Source organism: Anthonomus grandis, chromosome 14, assembly GCF_022605725.1.
Source record: "Anthonomus grandis grandis chromosome 14, icAntGran1.3, whole genome shotgun sequence".
NCBI lineage: Eukaryota > Metazoa > Arthropoda > Insecta > Coleoptera > Curculionidae > Anthonomus > Anthonomus grandis.
The window spans coordinates 4,521,455-4,545,740 of NC_065559.1; the positions used below are offsets into that span (position 1 = coordinate 4,521,455).

General features: G+C 35.3%; 1 protein-coding gene across 1 annotated transcript in view; it reads right to left on the reverse strand.

Annotated features, from left to right (window-relative positions):
• Window positions 1-24,286, reverse strand: part of LOC126744579 (allatostatins MIP) — a 101,893-nt gene that overhangs the window by 7,987 nt on the left and 69,620 nt on the right. The window contains exon 2 of the mRNA XM_050452050.1: window positions 4,423-4,590. Coding sequence (XP_050308007.1) covers window positions 4,423-4,581 — 159 coding nt within the window. The 5' untranslated portion in view covers window positions 4,582-4,590. The remainder of the gene's footprint in view (window positions 1-4,422; window positions 4,591-24,286) is intronic.

Below are 24,286 nucleotides of genomic sequence, written 5' to 3' on the forward strand. Positions count from 1 at the left end.
ATTTCGTTCTTATTCTAAAGAGTAGATGAAATTTTAGTCTTATTCCAGGCAGTTGAAGTCAGTTTTTTCTTCCTTTAGACTCTTGAAAACCATATTGTGTTTATTCAAAAATTTACACCACATTTTGAGCTTGTTTCAAGCAATTGAGGTTAATTTTCCTTCCCTTAGACTCTTGAAAGTGATTTCGTTCTTATTCCAAGGAGTTGAAGAAATTTTAGTCTTCTTCCAGGCAGTTTAGGTTTCGGTTTTTAGTCTTGAGAGCCATTTTGTGTTTATTTAAAATATTCGACGAAATTTTGAGCTTCTTTCAGGCAATGGGGGTTAGTTTTTCCTTCCTTTAGACTCTTGAGAGTCGAGTCATTTTGTTCTTATTCCAAGAAGTAGATGAAATTTTATTCTTCTTCCAGGCAATCGAGGTCAGTCTTTCCTTCCTTGAGGGTCTTAAGATCCATGTCGTTCCTATTCCAAACTGTAGATGAAATTTTACCTTTTTTCCAGGCAGTTGAGGTCAGAATTTTCTTTCTTTAGGCTCTTGAAAGTCATTTAGGTCTTATTCAAAGGAGTAGATGATATTTTAGACTTATTTTAGGCAATTGAGGTCAGTTTTTTCCGTCCTTTAGACTCTTAAGAGTCATTTCGGTTTTATTTCAAATTTTAGTATTTTCCAGGCAGTTAAGGTCAGTTTACTTCTTCTTTCATTTTATGTTTATTCCAAACATTCGACGAAATTTTGTGCTTGTTTCAGGCAATCGAGGATAGTTTTTCGTTCCTTAAGACTTTTGAGAGTCATTTCGTTCTTATTCTAAAGAGTAAATGAAATTTTAGTCTTATTCCAGGCAGTTGAAGTCAGTTTTTTCTTCCTGTAGACTCTTGAGAGCGATTTTGTGTTTATTCCAAAAATTCGACGAAATTTTGAGCTTCTTTCAGATAATTGAGGTTAGTTTTTCCTTCCTTAAGACTCTTGAGAGTCCTCTTGTTCTTTTTCCAAGAAGTAAATGAAATTTTAGCCTTCTTCCAGGCACTTGAGGTCAGTCTTTCCTTCCTTTAGGGTCTTAACATCCATTTCGTTCCTATTCCAAAGAGTACGTGAAATTATAGCCTTTTTCTAGGCAGATGAGGTCAGTTTTTTCCTTCTTTAAGCTCTTGAGAGCCATTTTGTGTTTATTTCAAAAATTCGACGAAATTTTGAGCTTGTTTCAAATAATTGAGATTGATGAGAATGAAGGAAACTTCATTAAGACTCTTGAGAGTCCAGGCAGTTGAGGTTGTTACAGGATTAATTACGCTTTAGACGGGATCTGGAGAATCCTAACTTTTATTCATTTGGTTAAAATATTTAAAAATGACCTTGTTATAAATTTTTCTTTCAAAACTTTATAAGTACGAGAGTGTGACTGAGACAACTGACCATATAGAGAACCCACGAAGCCGGCTTGATAGGTTCTTTTTTTTATCATTTAATTTGACAGAGTTTCTGAAACCTATCAGATCTAGGGAGTTGTTCTTGTTGTTTAGAACTCCCTAGAAATAGTCCCTGTAAACCGGTTAGTCTTGCCTTGGATTATTATTTATGTCTTAACAAGATGGCGCCCAACGTGGGGCCCGAAAAGTTTTTACTAGCATCAGAAAGATCGTAATTTTTGCGATAAACTCGCTCACCGACCTCAAAACTAATTGGTCTTCGTCGAAGATTATAACGATTCTTTGATCTTTGATGCGCCGCTTTCAGTGTTTCCTCCACATCCCTATATACTTTACTTAATTCACGCGAACGTGTCATAAAGTCGCCAACCGTGATACTGGGAAAATCCCTATTATTGTGCTGGTCACCCGAGGGAATATATTCTCTGGAGAAATTCATAAAATAGGGAGTGAGCCCGGTGGCTTCATGCACCAAATATCTTATGGCAGAGCCAACCTTAGGTAGAAGTCGATCCCAATTCTTATGATTATCCTCAATATAACAACTCAACATGGTTTTAAGGACTTGCTCCACGGGTTTAGCCTGGGGATGATAAGCCGGAGTATATCGGATACCTTATACTGCTCATACAGTTTGGAAAAAAATTCCATTATCGCAAATAAGAAATTGGGGAACACCAAAAATGAGAAAAACTTGTTCCTGTATAAGACGACAAATCAGGCCTTAGCTGAGCAAAGAGAGAAGAACAAAGGAAATTTAGTGAAGGTATCCAAGACGACCAATACGTATTTTATATCCCTGAGTAGAACGAGGCAAGGACCCAAAAAGATCGACGCTAATCGTGTTCCATTGCTTCAAGGAGCTTTTGCGAAATACATTTGGCGCAATGCCTAACATATCGGAGGATATCAGCTCTCATTTTCGGCCAATAATAACGACGCTTCAATCGTTCGTATGTCTTCATGACACCACCATGACCAGCCAAAGGGTGATCATAATTTTCTGCCTTGGATACTACTTCCTTCCAGAAATCTTCATCATCTCGAAGAGACGGGTAAGAACACTTCACATACTTGTAAAGTAAATTTTCTTCAATTCGCCATAGGATTCTCTACGACCTGATTGAAAACTCTTCGATACCACTTATCTGCAACTTCTGGTTCCTGGTTTACATTCAATTTAGCAATCTCTGGCACAGCTCTACTGAGAACATCCGGCACAACATGATCTTGGCCCTTTCTATGAATAACCTCAAAATCGAACTGTTGCAACCGCAATACCCATCTGGCAAGCCGTCCTGTTGGTTCTTTCAGACTATGATGATCTGTTATCACTTTAAAGGAGTATCTCTCTAAGTAGGGTCGTAATTTCTCGCAAGCATAAATAATGGCCAACAGTTCTCTCTCTGTAGTGGAAAAATTCCTCTCTGCTCTAGACAGAGATCGAGATATGTAACAGATAACATGTTCACCATCATCAAACTCTTGAGATAATACAGCACCGATCCCATATGCTGAGGCATCAGTCTGAGCCAAAAAGGGTTTCGAGAAATCAGGAGAAGTAAATACAGGAGCGGAAACTAACGAAATTTTGATGTTCTGAAACGAATTTTGACATTATGAGCAACCCATCCTGTTCCAAAAAAAAATTGATAAATGTTATATAGTAATACAGTCTTTGCTTCATTTAGGGTCTTAAGATCCATTTCGTTCCTATTACAAAGAGCGAATGAAATTTTAGCCTTTTTCCAGGCAGTTGAGGTCAGTATTTTCTTCCCTTAGGCTGTTGACAGCCATTTTATGTTTATTCCAAAAATTCTACGAAATTTTGTGCTTGTTTCAGGCAATCGAGGATAGTTTTTCATTCCTTTAGACTTTTGAGAGTCATTTCGTTCTTATTCTAAACAGTAGATGAAATTTTACCCTTTTTCCAGGCAGTTGAGATCAGTGTTTTCTTCCTTTAGGCTCTTGAGAGTCATTTTGTTCTTATTCCAAACTGTAGATGAAATTTTAGCCTTTTTCCAGGCAGTTGAGGTCAGTGTTTTCTTCCTTTGGGCTTTTGGGAACCATTTTGTGTTTATTCCAAAAATTCGACGAAATTTTGAGCCTGTTTCAGACAATGGAGGTTAGTTTTTCCTTCCTTTAGACTCTTGGGAGTCATTTCGTTTTTATTCCAAGGAGTAGATGAAATTTTATTCTTCTTCCAGGCAATTGAGGTCAGTCTTTCCGTCTTAAAAGCCATTTCGTTCCTATTCCAAACTTTAGATGATATTTTTGCCTTTTTCCAGGCAGTTGAGGTCAGTGTTTTCTTCGTTTAGGCTCTTGGGAACCATTTTATGTTTATTCCAAATATTCGACGAAATTTTAAGCTTCTTCCAAGCAATTGAGGTTAGTTTTTCCTTCCTTTAGGCAATGCAGGCTTAAAGCCGAAACGTCGAATTCACTGAGATTTCCTAAACAATGTGTCTAAAATAAGTGATGATTTAAGTATAGAGATAATTTAACTCAGTACATTTCGCCCATTGGTTTATGACTGGAAATGCAGGAAAATCATTCTCAATCAGCAACATAAGTGAACGGTGACGAATCTGATTGCTTATCATCAATATCTGTGGTCTGCCTCTGAGAGGAAGAGTTATGTTAATAGCCTTTATACTGACTTCTCGAAGGCATTTGATAGAGTAAATCATGATTTATAGCTGTATGTTTGTGAATCAACTTTTGAGCCTTATTTGACGAGCTAGTAGAGAGAATATTTTAGGTATTTATTTACTATAATTGTGCCTTTTGAAAGGACGATTTTAAGTAAACCCAAAAATACAAACATGAAATTTAAGTCCCCATTACTGTAGAAAAGTAACTTTTCCACCCACCTCAATCCGAACATAATAAGAAATACCACCGTTCATTTCCAGGCTTTGCCCGAGGATTTGTCGAATTTGTCGACGGGTTCAGTCCCTAAACTGCCGAAAAGATGTCCCCGAATTCCCGGCAACTTACCTGGGGATTTTCATCCGACGCGATTTCGCTTTTTCGCGTTAACTCCTCGTTAGAGCCTCCGGATTCCGCCAGAACGAAGCACACGCCCAATAGTAAAGTGTAGACGAAGATGTCCGAAGTCCTCACTTTACAGACGGCTAAGGGCCAAGGACCGAACATTATTAGTCTCTGAAACAATACGGTATATATTAAATAAAGGCATCAATCTTTATGCAATTGTTTTAAGTGTGTCTAAAAATTTTAAGTGTTCCACTATTTTTTCTATGATATGGCAACAATGCTAATGCGATCAGTCACGAAGGGTCACGAGTACGGCAAGATTTGCGACCTGCGCACTCCTGCTGCATTTTGTTTAAATTTATTTAAATATGGCATTAAAGAAAATAAAAAAGAAGAGTAATTAGGCTAAAAAACTGATTGAGAAACACTATTCTTCTCTTTTTAACTTGTGGCTTAGACGTTAAGTTTCGCACGCAATACCTTTATTTGCCATGCCGGTATAATAATATGGGTGTAAAGGAAATGCGGTAAAAATGCGTCCCTGGACAAACATGCTTAATTAAAAATAAACTGGAAATGCATATCAATTTAGTAAATTCATGTTTTTCCATTGTTACGGCATACGGGGATTAACTTTTCCCTCTACAAAAAAAAAATGGCGCATAACAAGATAAACTCTTGCAAAACTTCGGCGAACTGATAAAAAGTTGTAACTGAATTTTGCTTATTGGATCGAATTTAAATGGGGTGTACAGCTACGTAGAGATTTTCCTATTATAAAGCATGCAATTGTACGCTTCACTATTTAAACTTTATTAAAGCCCTTTTTAACTTTTATCAATAATTGGATTAAATCGGACAAAATAAAAAAAAGTATGTATGAAAAAATTGAGTTTAAATGATATAATTGGAAATTTTAGGTCTGTTGGCATTGCCGCATTACATTTTCCATGTTTCTTTCATTATGGAGTCAATGAGAACTTAATCCCTTGAGTGTATAAAACTGACACAAAGCCAACGTTGCATCTTCGTCTTCAATACCCAATGTCATTAAAATTGTAAGTAGTGCTAACAATGAAAGAAAATCGAGTCTAAAATTCACATAAAACGAACGTTGCCAAGATGCTCTATATGTCTCTCTGCATTCAAAGAGATGGCAGCACTATGGAGTTGCTACAATGTCATTGAGAAATTAATCTTTTGAGTGCCTAAATTTGACACAAATCAGTAGTAATCTTATAAGTAGTGTCTAACAATGAAACAAAGTCGAGTCTAAAATTCATATAAAGCCAACGTTGCCAAGATGCCCTATTTGTCTCTCTGCGTTCAAAGAGATGGCAGCATTATGGAGTTGCTACAATGTCATTGAGAAATTAATCTTTTGAGTGCCTAAATTTGACACAAATCAGTAGTAATCTTATAAGTAGTGTCTAACAATGAAAGAAAATTGAGTCTAAAATTCATATAAAACCAACGTTGCCAAAATGCCCTATTTATTACTCTGCGTTCAAAGACATGGCAGCACTATTAAGTTGATACAATGTCATTGAGAAATTAATCTTTTGAGTGCCTAAATTTGACGCATATCAGTGGTAATCTTATAAGTAGTGTCTAACAATGAAAGAAAAATTGAGTCTAAAATTCATATAAAGCCAACGTTGCCAAAATGCCCCATTTGTTTCTCTGCGTTCAAAGAGATGGCAGCACTATGGAGTTGCTACAATGTCATTGAGAAATTAATCTTTTGAGTGCCTAAATTTGACACAAATCAGTGGTAATCTTATAACTAGTGTCTAACAATGAAAGAAAAATTGAGTCTAAAATTCATATAAAGCCAACGTTGCCAAAATGCCCCATTTGTTTCTCTGCGTTCAAAGAGATGGCAGCACTATGGAGTTGCTACAATGTCATTGAGAAATTATTCTTTGGAGTGCCTAAATTTGACACAAATCAGTGGAAATCTTATAACTAGTGTCTAACAATGAAAGAAAAATTGAGTCTAAAATTCATATAAAACCAACGTTGTCAAAATGCCCTATTTATTTCTCTGCGTTCAAAGAGATAGCAGCACTATTAAGTTGATACAATGTCATTGAGAAATTAATCTTTTGAGTGCCTAAATTTGACACAAATCAGTAGTAATCTTATAAGTAGTGTCTAGCAATGAAAAAAAAATCGAGTCTAAAATTCATATAAAACCAACGTTGCCAAGATGCCCTATATGTCTCTCTGCATTCAAAGAGATGGCAGCACTATGGACTTGCTACAATGTCATTGAGAAATTAATCTTTTGAGTGCCTAAATTTGACACAAATCAGTGGAAATCTTATAACTAGTGTCTAACAATGAAAGAAAAATTGAGTCTAAAATTCATATAAAGCCAACGTTGCCAAGATGCCCTATTTGTCTCTCTGCGTTCAAAGAGATGGCAGCACTATGGAGTTGCTACAATGCCATTGAGAAATTCATCTTTTGAGTGCCTACATTTGACACAAATCAGTAGTAATCTTATAACTAGTGTCTAACAATGAAAGAAAAATTGAGTCTAAAATTCATATAAAACCAACGTTGCCAAGATGCCCTATTTGTCTCTCTGCGTTCAAAGATATGGCAGCACTATAGAGTTGCCACAATGTCATTGAGAAATGAATCCTTTGAGCGCCTAAATTTGATACAAAGCAGACGTTGCGTTTTGGTCTTCGTAGTTCCTCTTCACCTTTATCTTACTGTCTTCATCTCCTTCAGCCTTATGTTCTCCTTAATCTTCTTGACTTTATTGATTCTTAGGACTTCTTCCATGGTTATCGGCTTGAATCATGATCTGCGCATCCATGCATCTGTATTTTCAAGGGTGCTAAAGAGAGTTCTTATCACATCTGTGTTTAAGAAAATAGATAAAGACCAGGTTACAAATTACAGCCCAATTCCATTGCTGCCAAAAATATTTAAAAAGATCATGTCAAAACAACTTGTTCAATACTTCGAAAACAAAAAATCATTCAGTGACCATCAGTATGGCTTCAGACTGGGAAGGAGCACAGTTACGAGTATTCTTGTGGATGCGGTGATGAGCCCATTTAAGGGCTTATAAGAGTACTTTAATGCTCTATTCTGTAACCTCAGCAAGGTTGCAGGAAGTGCTGGTGAATGGATTGTTGGCTGCGGAGGCATTTTTAGATATTGTTGTACCGCAGGGATCAATATTGGGCCCAACTCTATTTCTGATTTACATGAATGATCTTCCTCCTGTTGTGCTCTTCGCAGATGATGCAAAATTGTTGGAATGATTAGTGAGACTGGGGAGCTGATCTCGGGAAGCTGTAAGTGAGTGGTTGACTGTCTAATGGCTTACTTCTAAATGCAGAAAAGACCCAGAACATGGTGTTTTCATTGAGAGAAATTAATGATGAACTAGCTTCGAAGTTGATCTAGGAGTTCTAGATTGTGGGCTTGTATGGTTTACCTAGGTCTGCAGTATTTGCCTTAAGGAGTCTAGAGGGACAGTATGTCAGAAAATCTTGAGAACTACAAATTTTGCTATTTTCCATAGAAAAATGACTACTTTAGGGTAGTTCATCACATTCGACCTACTTTTTTGAGCTACAGAGAAGAGTTATGAGGTGCATGTCAGGTCTGAGTTACAGACAAGATTGCAGGGTGGTTTTTACACAGTGGAGTATATTAACTTTTCCTTGTGCATATATTCTGGGACATCTCTTATATTAAAGAAAACCGACGTTGCCAGGACTGAAATTAAGAAATGTCATGTGTCCATGTGTGTCTAAAATTAATACAAAACCACTGTTGCCAAACTGCAATGTCATTTAAAAAATAATCCCTTTGAGTGCCTTATATTGACATTAAGCCGACGTTGCGTTTTGGTCTTCGTCTTTATCTTACGCTCCTGGCCTTTGTCTTCTTCTACTTCTCCTTCATCTTCTTCTTTACATTTTCTTGAATCTTTCTTATTGAATCTGAGGACTTCTTCCATGGTTATGGGCTTGAATAATAAAATCAACTAACCATGCTCAACGTACGAATGATATTCAACCAACAAATAGATACTCTCTAATTTTCGCCTTTACGAATAAAACGTTTTCTCTACTAGAGAGTCATAGAAATTGGGATATTAATCCCATTAGTGTCTAACGATTAAAGAACACCGACGTGGCCAAAGTGTCTAAAATTCATACAAAACTGATGATGCCCAAATGCTTATTCGCATTTAAAGAGATGGCAGCACTAAAGAATGACACAAACCCTTTTGGTCTTTTTCTTCTTCTCCAGTTATTGTCATTGAAGTTGGGAAATGAATCCCACGAGTGTCTAACAATTGAAGAAAAGACCGAACGCATAAATGTCTAAAATGTATATATAAAATCTATAATCCTTTAGTGCGTAAAATTGACACAAAGCTAACGTTGCGTTTTGCTCTTTGTTTTCATCTTACAGTCTTCGTTTCTGTCTTCTTCTCATTCATCGTCTTCTTTATCTTTATCTTCTTTATCTGTTACCAAACAGTAAATAGATACTCTCTCTTTTCACTGTTACGAATACAAAGTCTCAAGGAGTAATATTTATTCTTTAGGTTTTTTTTAAACTTTTGTTGACTATAGTCAATGTCATTGAAATAGGGAAATTAATTTCATGAATGTCTTAAAATGATACAAAACCGATGTTGCCAAGATACTCTTTTGTAATTTAATCCTTTGACTCTTCATCTAGGGCGTTTTCTTCTTCTTTGTCTTCCTATGTTATAGTCAAAGTCATTGAAGTTGGGAAATTATTCCGATCGGTGTCTCACAATTAAAGAACAGCGACGTTGCCAAAATACTCATTTGTAATTCGCTTTCAAAAAAATGTAGTATCACGTATATAGTACTACATCTAATATAAGCCTGTGGTAATATAATGAAATTAATTTTTTGTGATGTTTTATGAGTCAACATGAGCATTAGGTTAAATACTTAAGTGATGCTCTAGTCAGTCGGCTTCTAGTCTCGAGAGTACTCCATTTGGACTTGTTTTGACTTGATCACTGCGTTTTCTTCTTCTTGGTCTTCTTTATCTTCGAACAGAACATCCAAACTGGTTATAACTTGAATAATGAATCAACGTTGCCAGATAGCAAATAGATGCTCTGTTACTTTTACTGTTACGAATGAAACGTCTTCTCAACTAGAGAGATAGAACATAGAGATCAAACTTTTTTTAAATATTTGACGCAATAACAACTGCGTGAAAAAAAATCTCAATAAAACTTTTATTCTCCCTTAACGAGCTTAGCAATGAGTCTTGACGTAGTCATCCGTGCCCTTATTATTTCATTATTCGAACGGATCCCTGAAACTGCATCCCAGTTGCTTTTTATTTAGATTTAATGACTTTCGATGGCTGTTTATGGCCATCTGTTGCTCGCTAATGAGAACTTTTGTGTGTCGCCTTTAATATTATTTCCACTTTTTATTACCAATTTACGTCGTTCGAAGTATTGTCTTTATTAGTGATAAGAACATCCTAAATGAGGCCAAAAGGACAAGTACAAGCTTGCCTTTTTAGAAAATGTGAATTTTTACAGGGTCCTAGGCAGCAATGAAGAAACGAGAGTTGAAAGGAAAGCTACTTCAACCAAGGAAAGTTTTTTTTTTCATAAGTGCTTGCACAAGTTTTAATTGAAGAGAAATACAATCCAAGACTCTTCCTTAGAGAGTTCCTAGAGAGTCTTCCTTACGCATGACCTTTCCAAGTGAAACTCACATGAAGAAACACACCAAGAAACTCAATACATCCCACTAAAACTTACCCTAGGGGAAAACAAGGTGATATTTCAAGAATATAGTGACATCTGCAAATAAACATGACAAGAACAATTATTCCTACGTATTAGCAAGGAAAAAATACCTATTGGGGAGAAACGGTTGTGACGGCTTTCCATGGTGGTAGAAAACTGAAGTTAGAAGAACGTCAAATGCCTTAGTGAGATCAAAAAATGAGACGTATATTTTAAAACTAATGAGTTCAACATTTTATTCTCAACTATGTCCCGACAAAAATTAGACCCAACGATCATTGGTGAATTGCAGGCCATGGCACCTGCATGGACCCTGCTGATTCATTAGATGTACAATCATCCTATTACGAAAAGTATTACAAGAAATTGATAATTGGTCTGGATCCAAATTTAAAGAATTTATTTGATAAGCAAAATTGTAAGAAAATGATACGTTTAAATAACTGTGTTTTATGTCTCGGAATGAGAATAGTATTTCTTCTTAAATTTAAATGGTGTACATTATTTCTAAAAGTTATTTTTTGATAGAGATAGGGCGAACTACGATATATTAAAATTTTATAAAAAAATGTTAAAGAATGAGCAATTCTTCGATTATGCATATTAAGCTATCCAAGTTCGTGAAGTTTATGGGAAATGCGGTTTCTCCTGCAAATGCCAAATATTAGTCGAATGCAAGAGTTTTGGAGCTTTTGCAGTCTACCCCTATCCTCATAATCAATACACTACATCACAGTAATTACATTGTGAAAGGACCAATAAATCACATAAAAGCTTCTTAATATCTTTACTTAAATAGTGTCTATGCAAATAAATTAATTTCAAAGCAAGATATGCCTTTTTAAGAATATTAGACACGTGATGTTTAAAACGAATATTATTATCTACTATAAGGCCCAAACTCTTACATTTGTCAACAACTGGAATTCTTTCGTCCCCCAATTTAATGTTTATACCATTTAAAATATTATTTACATTAGTTCGATTACCTATGAATATTATAGATGACTTCGAAGGATTTAATTTTAATAAATGCTTCGAAGAAACATCACAAATAGCTTGTAAATCCTGATTAATTTTAAACTCAGCCATTGTAAAATCTCCTGGTAAAAATGAATAATATAACTGCGTGTCGTCTGCGTAAAAATGATGGGCACAATGCTTTAATTGAAGATAAAATCTAGACGTGTAAATGATAAAAAAACAAGGGTCCTAAAATACTACCCTGAGGCACACCACTTTCAACTTCCAAAGGATCAGATATTTCGTTATCTATTTTAACACGTTGAATCCGATTATTTAAATAAGGGGCAATTAAATTAATAGCACCATCAGAAAAACCAATATAATGAAACAAAGACTTTAAAATTGAGTGGCGAACGAAATCAAAAGCTTTAGTATAATCCAACAACACCAGAGCAGAAATCTTACCATCATCCCTAGCCCGAATTACGTCATCAATAACGCCCTCCATAGCCGAAGTACAACTATAATTTGTTCTAAATCCAGATTGCTTAGGTGGTAAAATATCATTATTATTAAGAAAACTACGAATTTGAGAGTCTAGAATGCGTTCGAGAATTTTTGAAAACGTTGGTAAAATACTGATAGACCTAAATTGACTAAAATCTGTTGGATTATGCACTTTCGGCAATGGCAACACGAAGGCTTCTTTCCAGCATTTAGGAAAGTAGTTTTTATTAATACACTCGTTAACAATATGTAAAATAAAGGGTATAATAAAAGGACAGCATAGTTGAATTAACGTAATATTAAGATTATCCACCCCGAATGCTTTAGACTTAATACGTAATATAATTGCAGAAATAGTATTATAATCAGTGGGATGAAAAGAAAACTTATTTAAGATTGGTAATGCATTATGATTATAAAAATTAATTAACTCATCAATTATCAATATTTGTCACTCTTGTACTATCTATAAAATATGAATTAAAATTGTTGGTATTTACAAAAGATTTAGAAATTTGCTTCTGCTTTGATGGCAATATTTTTCTTAGTTCACGCCACTTGTCCTTGTATGTACAATTCTCAAATTTTTTTCTTAAGTAATTTATTACAATTTTTGGTATTGGGATCATTTTATTAACTAAACTAAACTAATTATTATTATTTAACAAAAAATGTGATCTGTTTTTTGGGTATTTGCAATGTGTATTGTTTTGCTTGATGTTAAACTGTCAAATTTAGAATTTGGAACTCTTATATGTAGGTTTATTAGGTATATGATTAAAGAAAAAGCTGTATTTAATCAGTTATTAGTTAAGCGTTACTGTTAATGAGCGTTACTGAAATTACCATTTTTTTTAATGAAGTGTGGGGCCACAATGTTAAAGACCAGAATCTGCCATGGCAGAATTCTGAATTTGTGGGCCTTTTATTTGCGTAAATTTATTGCTAGATTTTGTAAACTTGTATTTTTTTGTTTCTTCTATGCAAATAAAAAATATTTATTATTATTATTATTATTATTATTATAAATTGATACTTCATATTGAATACTAATGAAATTAATTTTATTTGAAGTCAACGTTCGCCTTGACTTCTCCTCTGATCAACACTGATTGCGGACTTGACTAATAGTTGTAGACTCTCATGAGCTAATCCAAGCCAAATTGTCAAATATATCGGCTTCTATTTGTTAATTAAACCTTAGAGGCAAAGTTGTAGACCAAATTCTGAACTACCAAAAAGCTTCTAAGTATTTTTATATTAACCTAAGATTTTTCGAGATATCTCCATTTAAAATAGCTTAAACACACGAGACAAGACTAGTTTCCTATAATAAGTAACTGGTTTGATCGGCGCACTAATTCACGAACGAAATTTGAGAGCGAATCGTCAATTTGTTCTTTTTTTCTTTGATGTGTCTAAATGCCGACATCATGTTAATGTTAGGTGTAGTGCAATTATTCGTGAATCCTTGCAACTAATAGTGAATAAGTCATTTTAGTCGCCTATAATTGACACATCAAACTGAATATTAACAAAAATAATTTAAGTTGAAGTCAGCTTTGGGCAACGTTGATTTCTTTTCTTCTGCTTATTTTTGTTTCTTATTCTTCACGTTAATTTCCTTTGGAATCTTGGAACCTATCTCACAACACAGCAAGTCATATCACTGACTAGGTTTCTTGTTTTAGACTAGAAAATGCTCTACAGAAATATTTCTAATAGTTTTTTACCTAGACCTAAACATTTTCGAGAAATTTGAACCCAAAAGATTTTTACGGTTATGAATGCAAGAAAGGAAGATTCAACAATTTCAACGTCTACTAGCCCTTGGGTCGTACAGGGTACGGATCGTTGGTGAACTACAGGCAATGGCAGGCTAGAAAAAATAGCAGGACTGCATTAGCAAATAGGGAAATTGTTTGGTACATAAAAAGCTCCAGTATTGGGAAAGCACGTTAAGAACAACATCATACATCCACCCAAAACAAATACGCACTGTTTTAATTGGTGCTAAACGGACTATACAGTTAATTCACGTACAAGATCCAAGGGCTAATCGTCAATTCGTTCTATTGCCCTTTGATGTGTCCAAATGCCGACAGCATGGCGATGTCCGGTGATGCGACGAATTGCATCATCGCAGCGTAATTATTCGTGAATCATTGCGACGAATAGTGAGTAAATCACTTTAGGCAGGTATAAATTGATACTTTATATTGAATACTAATGAAGTTAATTTTATTTAAAGTCAACGTTCACCTTGACTTCTTCTTCTGGTTCCTAACCTTCTGCTTCTTTTTCTTTATTATATTGGCTTAGCCCCTTTTCTTAAAACTTCTCTGATCAAAACTGATTGCCGACTCGTCTAATGGGTGTAGACTCTCATGAGCTGCTCCAAGCCAAATTATAAAAAATCTCGACTTCCATTTGTTAATTAAACCTTAGAGGCAAAGTTGTAGGCCAGATTCTGAACTACAAAAAAGTTTCTAAGTATTTTTATATTAACCTAAGATTTTTCGAGATAACTCCATTTGAAATTAGCTTAAACACACGAGGCAAGACTAGTTTCCTATAATAAGTAACTGGTTTGATCGGCGCACTAATTCACGAACAAAATTTGAGAGCGAATCGTCAATTTGTTCTTTTTTTCTTTGATGTGTCTAAATGCCGACATCATGTTAATGTTGGGTGTAGTGCAATTATTCGTGAATCCTTGCAACGAATAGTGAATAGGTCATTTTAGCCGCCTACAATTGACACATCAGACTGAATACTAAGGAAAATAATTTAAGTGAAGTCAGCTTTAACCAACGTTGATTTCTTTTCTTCAGTTTATTTATTTTTTCTTATTCCTTACGTTAATTCCCTTTGTAATCTTGGAACTTATCTCACAACACATGAAGTCTATTTATCGACTAGGTTTATAGTTTTAGATTAGAAAATGCTCTACAAAAATAATTCTAATAGTTTTTTACCTAGACCTAACCATTTTCGAGAAATTTAAACCCAAACGATTTTTACGGTCATAAATACAAGAAAGGAAGATTCAAAAATTTCAACGTCTACTAGCCCTTGGGTCGTACAGGGCATGGATCGTTGGCGAACTACAGGCCATGGCAGGTTAGGAAAAATAGCAGGACTGCATTGACAAATAGGAAAATTGTTGGTACATAGAACGCTCTAGTATTGGGAAAGCACGTTAAGAACAACATCGTGCATCCACCCAAAACAAATACGCACTGTTTTAATTGGTGCTAAACGGAATATACAGTTAATTTACGAACAAGATCCAAGAGCTAATCGTCAATTCGTTCTATTGCCCTTTGATGTGTCCAAATGCCGACAGCATGGCGATGTCCGGTGATGCGACGAATTGCATCGGCGCAGCGTAATTATTCGTGAATCATTGCGACGAATAGTGAGTAAATCACTTTAGGCGAGTATAAATTGATACTTCATATCGAATTCTAAGGAAGTTAATTTTATTTGAAGACAACGTTCGCCTTGACTTCTCCTCTGATCAACACTGATTGGTGACTTAACTAATAGTTGTAGACTCTCATGAGCTGATCCAATCCAAATTGTCAAATATCTCGGCTTCTATTTGTTAATTAAACCTTAGAGGCAAAGTTGTGGGCCAGATTCTGAACTACCAAAAAGCTTCTAAGTATTTTTATATTAACCTTAAGATTTTTCGAGATAACTCCATTTGAAATTAGCTTAAACACACGAGGCAAGACTAGTTTCCTATAATAAGTAACTGGTTTGATCAGCGCACTAATTCACGAACGAAATTTGAGAGCGAATCGTCAATTCGTTCTATTTTCCTTTGATGCGTCTAAATGCCGACATCGTAATTATTCGTGAATCATTGCAACGAATAGTGAGTAAATCACTTTAGGCGGGTATAAATTGATACTTCATATCGAATTGTAATGAAATTAATTTTATTTAAAGTCAACGTTCGCCTCGACTTCTTCTGGTTCTTAACCTTTTGCTTCTTTTTCTTTATTATATTGACTTAGCCCCTTTTCTTAAAACTTCTCTGATCAACACTGATTACCGATTTGACTAATAGGTGTAGACTTTCATGAGCTGCCAAATTGTCAAATATCTCGGCTTCTATTTGTTAATTAAACCTTAGAGGCAAAGTTGTAGACCAGATTCTGAACTACCAAAAAGCTTCTAAGTATTTTTATATTAACCTAAGATTTTTCGAGATAACTCCATTTGAAATTAGCTTTAACACACGAGGCAAGACTAGTTTCCTATAATAAGTAACTGGTTTGGTCAGCGCACTAATTCACGAACGAAATTTGAGAGCGAATTGTCAATTCGTTCTATTTTCCTTTGATGAGTCTAAATGCCGACATCATGTTAATGTTGAGTGTAGTGCAATTATTCGTGAATCCTTGCAACGAATAGTGAATAAGTCATTTTAGTCGCCTATAATTGACACATCAAACTGAATATTAACGAAAATAATTTAAGTTGAAGTCAGCTTTGGCCAACGTTGATTTAGTTTCTTCTGCTTAGAAGGCTTGATGTTGATTGCTTTCTTCTGCTTAGACTAGGTTTATAGTTTTAGACCAGAAAATGCTCTACAGAAATAATTGAATACAATTTTAACATCTACTAGCCTTCGGGCTGTATTGTCGTACAGGCTACCGATCGTTAGTGAACTATAATGCCCCATAGTTCCCTAAATGTCAGACAAGAGAAGTGGTAAAGGACCTCATGTTACTAATACTAGGGAAATGATTTGGTACACAGCCAGCTTCAGTACTGAGCAAGCACGCTAATATTCTCAGGTTTAGTAGATCCGTCATTAAAGCTAACACAGTGAAAAAAGTTCCAATCGTTTATCAGAGTATATAAAGAAGCTAATTCGTATTGGTGAAGAAGGGCTGCAGAGTTCAGCTTGCTGACGAACTACTTTGATGTAAGCACTAATTCACTAACGAGATCTGAGAGCGAATCGTCAATTTGTTCTATTTTCCTTTGATGTGTCCAAATGCCGACATCGTGGCGACATGCAGGGTGAAGCTCGACACTAATGAATTGCATCAACGTAATGTAATTAAGTCAAAAAGCTTTTAAATGTTTCTATATTAACCTAAAGATTTTTCAAGATATCTTCATTGAAAACAGCTTCAACACATGAGGCAAGCAACACCAAGACAAAGTGCCAAATATCTCAGCTGTTATTGGTTAATTAAAAAATAACTTAGAGGGCAAACTTGTCGACCCGATTGTGCTCTAGCGAAAAGTATATAAGCATTTTAAGTAGACCTCTTAGTTCGACCCAAGCCTAGAGCCCAAGTTAGTTTTTCCTATAATATAAAAGGTACTTAGGTTGTACTGTAGTAATAAATTCTATTAATTAAGCAAAGGCCATAAAACCCAAGCGGCGGCTCCTGGCCTTTGGGAACATTAATAAACCGACAAATAAGACCGGTTTATTTGTAAAATAATTAAACAAAGACCATCAAGACTGCATAAATTAAAAATAATTATCGGGGGGTATGTGGTGAAACTTCTCGTTTAAAATTTAGGGCGCGAAACGGCTATCGGTTTTATGGCAACTTTATTATTAACGTCTTTGAAATTAGTAGAAACCTTTATGAAATAGAAAAATACATAATTCAGTAAATTTGTCTTAAATGAAACTAAAATATACGAGGGTGAGATATAGTGTACAATTCTTTTATTCGCCTCAGAACGAATGCGAAAGTGCCACTTTCAATGCCAATTCAACCCCAACAAACATATACATCCATAATTCATGTTTACGGTTCATCAGAAAATGACTATACAGTGTACGTGTGATTGTTTAAACGCTTTTCAAAACGTTTCCATGCAGAAATTTAATTTAAATACCCGCCAACCAGCGAAAAAAGAATTTTCTACGCAGACGATTGAGTTTATTGTCATGTGGGATAATTACGTGTTCAACGTTCCGTGTGAATATTATCATTTCATCGATCATTTACTAACTAAAGTGTTTGCGACTTTAAAAAACAACACGTTTACGTCTGTTTAAGCAAAAACGTGTTTCACTTATTTACTTGGAACGGGGAAACTTTCCGTTTGCTCGGCCAAATTTATTTTCTAGTCAGTCAACTTCGGTTAACTACTCCGAATTAACTGCATCCGGAAGCAGTCAAATAAGACGCGTAAGCAATTTAGTTTAGTCGCGAGCTGTGTAACTTCAACTCCTAATTTTACAATTTAAGTAGAAGTGCTTCAAATAAGTTTTGCAGAAATTGACTTGATGAGACGATGGCTGTAAGGGATGCGAAATATAGATTTCTATGCCTTAAGTGATTTTTTTTTAAATTAAAACCTCTATCCATAAGTAAGACACAAGATTTAACCAAGGATTCACTGTATTAACCTGAAATTGAGAGAGCACAAACCGAGAACAAACCGAAAACCATTTTCCAAATTCTTGTTTTATCAGTGAGTTATATTAATTTAGAGTTTGCATGCGGTTAATTCCTATGGAGCGTGACGTCACTTGTTAGTTAACCGTCTACTGCAAACATTAAGCATGAACCTCCAGTGTTTGTCGCTTGGTCGTAAGAAGACAAATGTTAAACCAAATTGTGCAAGCTCGATTTCTAGCACAGATATCACGTAGAAATGTGAACGTCCGAATTGTTTTAGACTCAAAGTCCTAGCCTGTAATTTGGTTCTCACATAAAAAAAATACTTATTTAGTAGCCTATCCATAACAAAAACCCAACCGAAAATCATTTGTTAATCGGTAACTTCTATTAATTTAAAGTTTGAATACGGAAAACTCGTACTGAGCGTGACGTCACTTGTTAGTTAACCATAAATATCAGATAACTAAAAATATCAGTGTATTAGAAAGTATACAATCTATAAAGCATATATTTCAAGTTTGAAGCCGCCACGTTGTTTAGTATTTGTTTGGCAGCCATCAATAGTGAACGTTTTCAGTGAATTTGTGAAAATGGAGAAAATTGGTCATCGTTGTGTGATACAATACTTTTATTTGAAAGGCCTCAGCCCAACCAATATAAAAGCTGAACTGGATTCTACTCTGGGTGAGTCTGGTCCTTCGTTAACAACAGTAAAATATTAGGAAGCAGAGTTTAAACGAGGCCGTACGAGCTGCCAAGACGAGCATCGCAGTGCTCGACCAAATGAGCTGACGACTCCAGAAATTAAAAAAAAAATTCACAAAGTGGTACTGGATGATCGTCGACTGAAAGTGCGCGAGCTAGCGGACATAGTAGGCATTTCAAAAAGTGCGATACATCGCATATTAACTGAAAATTTTGACATGAGAAAGCTGTGAGCAAGATGGTTGTCGCGTTTGCTCACACTCGAGCAAAAACAGTGTCGTGAAGATGTTTCAATTGAGTGTTTAGCGAAATTTAATAGCAACAAAGCAGAATTTTTGCGTCGTTTCATAACCATGGATGAAACATGGGTCCATCGCTTCACACCTGAGACAAAAGAACAATCAAAACAATGGATTCAAAAGGGAGAGCCGGCTCCAAAGAAGGCGAAAACCGTTTCATCTGCAGGCAAGGTCATGGCGTCGGTTTTTTGGGATGCGCGAGGGATAATTTTCATTGACTATCTTGAAAAAGGTAAAACTATCAACGGCGAGTATTATGCGAACCCTTTGCAACGTTTGAGCAACGAAATCAAGCAGAAAGGGCCGCATTTGGTTAAGAAGAAAGTCGAAAATCATTAGTTATTGATTAACATAACTTAAATTAGTTAAAAGTTAGAATACGGAAAACTCGTACTGAGCGTGATGTCACTTGATAGTTAACCAATATTTCTACTGCAGATACCTGCCTGAACGCTTGGTAAACGTCGGTTTTTTGACAATTCACCCGTGTCATTTAAACTGGCCAAGTTTTATTGCAATTATTGCCTTCTTAGGCGTTTATCATCATGAGTGCTTCTGTGAGGCGTTCTTGATAGAAACATGATCAATGAAAATTCTTACTCTTGCAAAAATAATACTTAGCACTAGTAACAGGCGTAGCAACACAAATTTTAGGGCAAATTGTAGCTAGATCTTGAACGCAATCAGCAATGTCAAATTTAGCTGTAGTTTTTCGAATTGAAATTTCATTCTCAATTGCCACAAGAAAGAATAAGTGTTGCAAATAGCAATTCGATGGATATACGATTTTCTGCTATGGAGGAAGATATTTTGTGGTACTTAAGAACGCCATTGACATCACCCTGAGGTGTTTACGCAGTCAAATCCAGCTCCAGTAGCTCGTTCAGTGTCTGTTTTAGTCCTAGACTATGACTTACAAAAGGTTTAACTACTCTAGTTGATCAGCTGGTGTCTGAAGTTCTATGAAAAGAGCTTGGTACATGATGTTTGACTATATCTCATCCGGCTGAAACACGTGCAAGAAAAACATGAATTCGACATGATGTGTCTGTTATATTCTAAGCTGACCTGGCGTTCGACTTAATCAAAGTCGTGGCGACCAATAAGAGCAAAATTCATTTGTCAAATTTGACATTGTTGACACATGACTTAGGTTTAGATTCTTGGGTTTTAATTAGTGATCGTTTGAAGGTTAAGAGTTAAACTCGTGGCAGGACACTTTCTGTATATTGAAGGAGAAGATAGTATGCCTAAATATCCAAATAATTGCCGACAGGAGTACTTACAGCACGCTTTTGAAGAATACGCAACTCCAGAACACCAGAAGTAAATGCCATTTCTAAGATGACAGTTAATTTTTTACAGAATGTAAAAAATTATTGTGGCACTTTCGCATTCGTTCTGAGGCGCATAAAAAAATTCCACCCTCGTATATTTTAGTTTTATTTAAGACATTCTTTATAAGATAAATTTACTAAATTGTGTCTTTTTCTATTACATAAAGGTTTCTACTAATTTCAAAGACGTTAATAATAAAGTTGCCATAAAACCGATGCCCGTTTCGCGCCCTAAATTCTAAACGAGAAGTTTCACCACATAGTCCCCGATAATTATTTTTAATTTATGCGGTCTTGATGGTCTTTATTTAATTATTTTACAAATAAACCGGTCTTATTTGTCGGTTTATTATTGTTCCCAAAGGCCAGGAGCCGCCACTTAGGTTTTATAGCCTTTGCTTAATTAATAGAATATATTAGTACAGTACTAAGTACCTTTTATATTATAGGAAAAACTAACTTGGGCTCTAGGCTTGGGTCGAACTAAGAGGTCTACTTAAAAATGCTTATATACTTTTTGCTAGAGCACAATCTGGTCGACAAGTTATTTTTTAATTAACTAATAACAGCTGAGATATCTGGCACTTTGTCTTGTTGTTGCTTGCCTCATGTGCTGAAGCTGCTTTCAATGAAGATATCTTGAAAAATCTTTAGGTTAATATAAAAGCTTTTTGACTTAATTACATTGCGTCGATGCAATTTATTAGTGTCGAGCTTCACCCTGCATGCCGCCACGATGTCGGCATTTGGACACATCAAAGGAAAATAGAACAAATTGACGATTCGCTCTCAGATCTCGTTAGTGAATTAGTGCTTACATCAAAGTAGTTCGCCAGTAAGCCGAACTCCTTCACCAATACGAATTAGCTTCTTTATATACTCTGGTAAACGATTGGAAATAACTTGTTTTTACTGTGTTAGCTTTAATGACGGATCTACTAAACCTGAGAATAAGAGTATGCTTCCCCAGTACTGGAGCTGGCTGTGTACCAGATTATTTCCCTAGTATTAGTAACATGAGGTCCTTTACCACTTCTCTTGTCTGAAAGTTAGGGAACTACAGGGCATTATAGTTCACTAACGATTGGCAGCCTGTACGACAATACAGCCCGAAGGCTAGTAGACGTTAAAATTGTATTGAATTATTTCTGTAGAGCATTTTCTGGTCTAAAACTATAAACCTAGTCTAAGCAGAAGAAAGCAATCAACATCAAGCCTTCTAAGCAGAAGAAAAGTAATCAACGTTGGCCAAAGCTGACTTCAACTTAAATTATTTTCGTTAATATTCAGTTTGATGTGTGAATTATAGACGACTAAAATGACTTATTCACTATTCGTTGCAAGGATTCACGAATAATTGCACTACACCCAACATTAACATGAAGTCGGCATTTAGACACATCAATGGAAAATAGAACGAATTGACGATTCGCTCTCAAATTTCGTTCGTGAATTAGTGCGCTGATCAAACCAGTTACTTATAATAGGAAACTAGTCTTGCCTCGTACAACTTTGCCTCTAAGGTTTAATTAACAAATGGAAGCCGAGTTTTTTGACAATTTGGCTTGGATGGGCTCATGAGAGTCTACAATTATTAGTCAAGTCGGCAATCAGTGTTGATCAGAGAAGTTTTAAGAAAAGGCGCTAAGTCAATATAATAAAGAAAAAGAAGCAGAAGGAAAAGAGCAAGTTAATAAAGAACCAGAAGAAGAAGTCAAGGCGAACGTTGACTTCGAATAAAATTAATTTCATTAGAATTCGATATGAAGTATCAATTTATACCCGCCTAAAGTGATTTACTCACTATTCGTCGCAATGATTTACGAATAATTACGCTGCGCCGATGCAATTCGTCGCATCACCCGACATCGCGATGCTGTCGGCATTTGAACACATCAAAGGGAAATAGAACGAATTGACGATTAGCTCTTGGATCTTGTTCATGAATTAACTGTATAGTCCGTTTAGCACAAATTAAAACAGTGTGTATTTGTTTTGGGTGGATGCATGATGTTGTTCTTAACGTGCTTTCCCAATACTGGAGTTTTCTATGTACCAACAATTTCCCTATTTGCTAATGCAGTCCTGCTATTTTTCTTAACCTGCCATAGTTAGTGCCATAGTTGGTAGTTCACCAACGATCGTTGGGTCTAATTTTTGTCGGGACATAGTTGACAATAATCAAATGCAGTCAATGCAGATAAAATATTCATGGTGCCACGGTATAAAAGTGAGAAATGGACACATTATTTGTTTGAGTGACCTTAACTTATGATTAGAATATTACTCTTAGATGGCACCACTTTAAATTGTAATGGAATAGAACTGTGTGTAGCCAGATGTTACGTTACACTATCCATTCTATCATGGAATTGTGCCTTCCTAAATACACAACCTGTATTTAGGTTCAGTAAAGTACGCTCTTTCTTAAAATAATTAAAAAAGCATACCGTGTCGTTAAATAACCACTGCAAACAGTTACCTATGAAGCGTATCTTAATCATACTTGAAAATTGAAGATTTAGTTATAAGTTGTTTGACCAAACTATAGAGCCAACTCGGGAACTTATTATTGAATTTATTTTAGTTGGTTAGCATGACTCTAACACAGAATTCAGACCAGAAAACTTCGATATTGTATTAAGCCTCCATAAACTTCGAATCGTGCGAAATCTTTTGATGAAGTGCAGGTTTTCAACGGATTTCTCACGTTTAAGATTTAGTGGTACAGGAAATAGTTTATTACGTATATAGGGCTCGGCATAATCAACGTTTTTGGTAAATCATTTTGAAATTACCAAACTTCCATCAGTTTATTTTATTTATGTTTAATCTTTTTTAACTTTTAACCAATACTTTAGAACAAAAATTCATAATCCGACACTATAATTCACCTTCAGTAGTTGTTGAGAAAATTCAGTTCATTCACACAACTGACGGATTGGACACCCCAGAGTCAGTACTCCTCCTAGAGAATTCAGGACAAAAATCATCAAATAAAATCAGAACTGCTGTTAACATTAAATAATTAAAACACAATTAAGCGAACTTGGTAAAACTGCTTTAAGAAACTTTAAATAGAGTTAACATGCAGGATGGCGCTGAAGTTTCCTAGTCGAGACAAAATCATTCGGAAGCCCCAAAGTATCCAAACTTGATTAAATTACTTTTACTTACTTTAAATGGAACTTATTTCGCTAGTGAATCCGAAACTTTCATCGATGTAATCGTTTAAAAATTTATTTCCCAATTGCAAATTTATAAGAGGCAATCTACTGGAAGGACTTGAATTTATCTGATTAATTAGAACTTTGAAGACAGACCTTACAATTATGTCAAAAACATTTAATGTAGATACGAGTCAATAATTTTGTTACACACCAATTGTGAGTTTAGGACTCATAAAACAAAGATCTCAAATGTCAATGCTGCTAAATCTTTTTGATGATAAAAACGAATTATTCTTACAATTCCTCAACCATCCGGCATATTGTCCAGATCTAGACCCCTTGACTTACCTGTTAATCGTACATTGTCTCAACATAGGTTCAAATCCCCCTATAAAACTAAACAATTTTTTTCGCTGAACGTCATTAAACCTGACATATGGTTTTAACAGCATAAATGCAATTTCGAACTATTTATTGAATGGAAATTTTCGGCATTTAAATCATGTAACCCTCGTGCATACAAAAAGGATCAATAATACCCTTGTTAATACGATAAAAAAACTGGAATTACGCACGTCATTTCGAACAGCTACAATTAAAACAACAACAGTTTGGTAATTTGCATGTTGCGTTAGTTTGAGTTATGAGAGAGGAAACTATGTTGACATTGATATTTTTGCATCAGGTTTACATT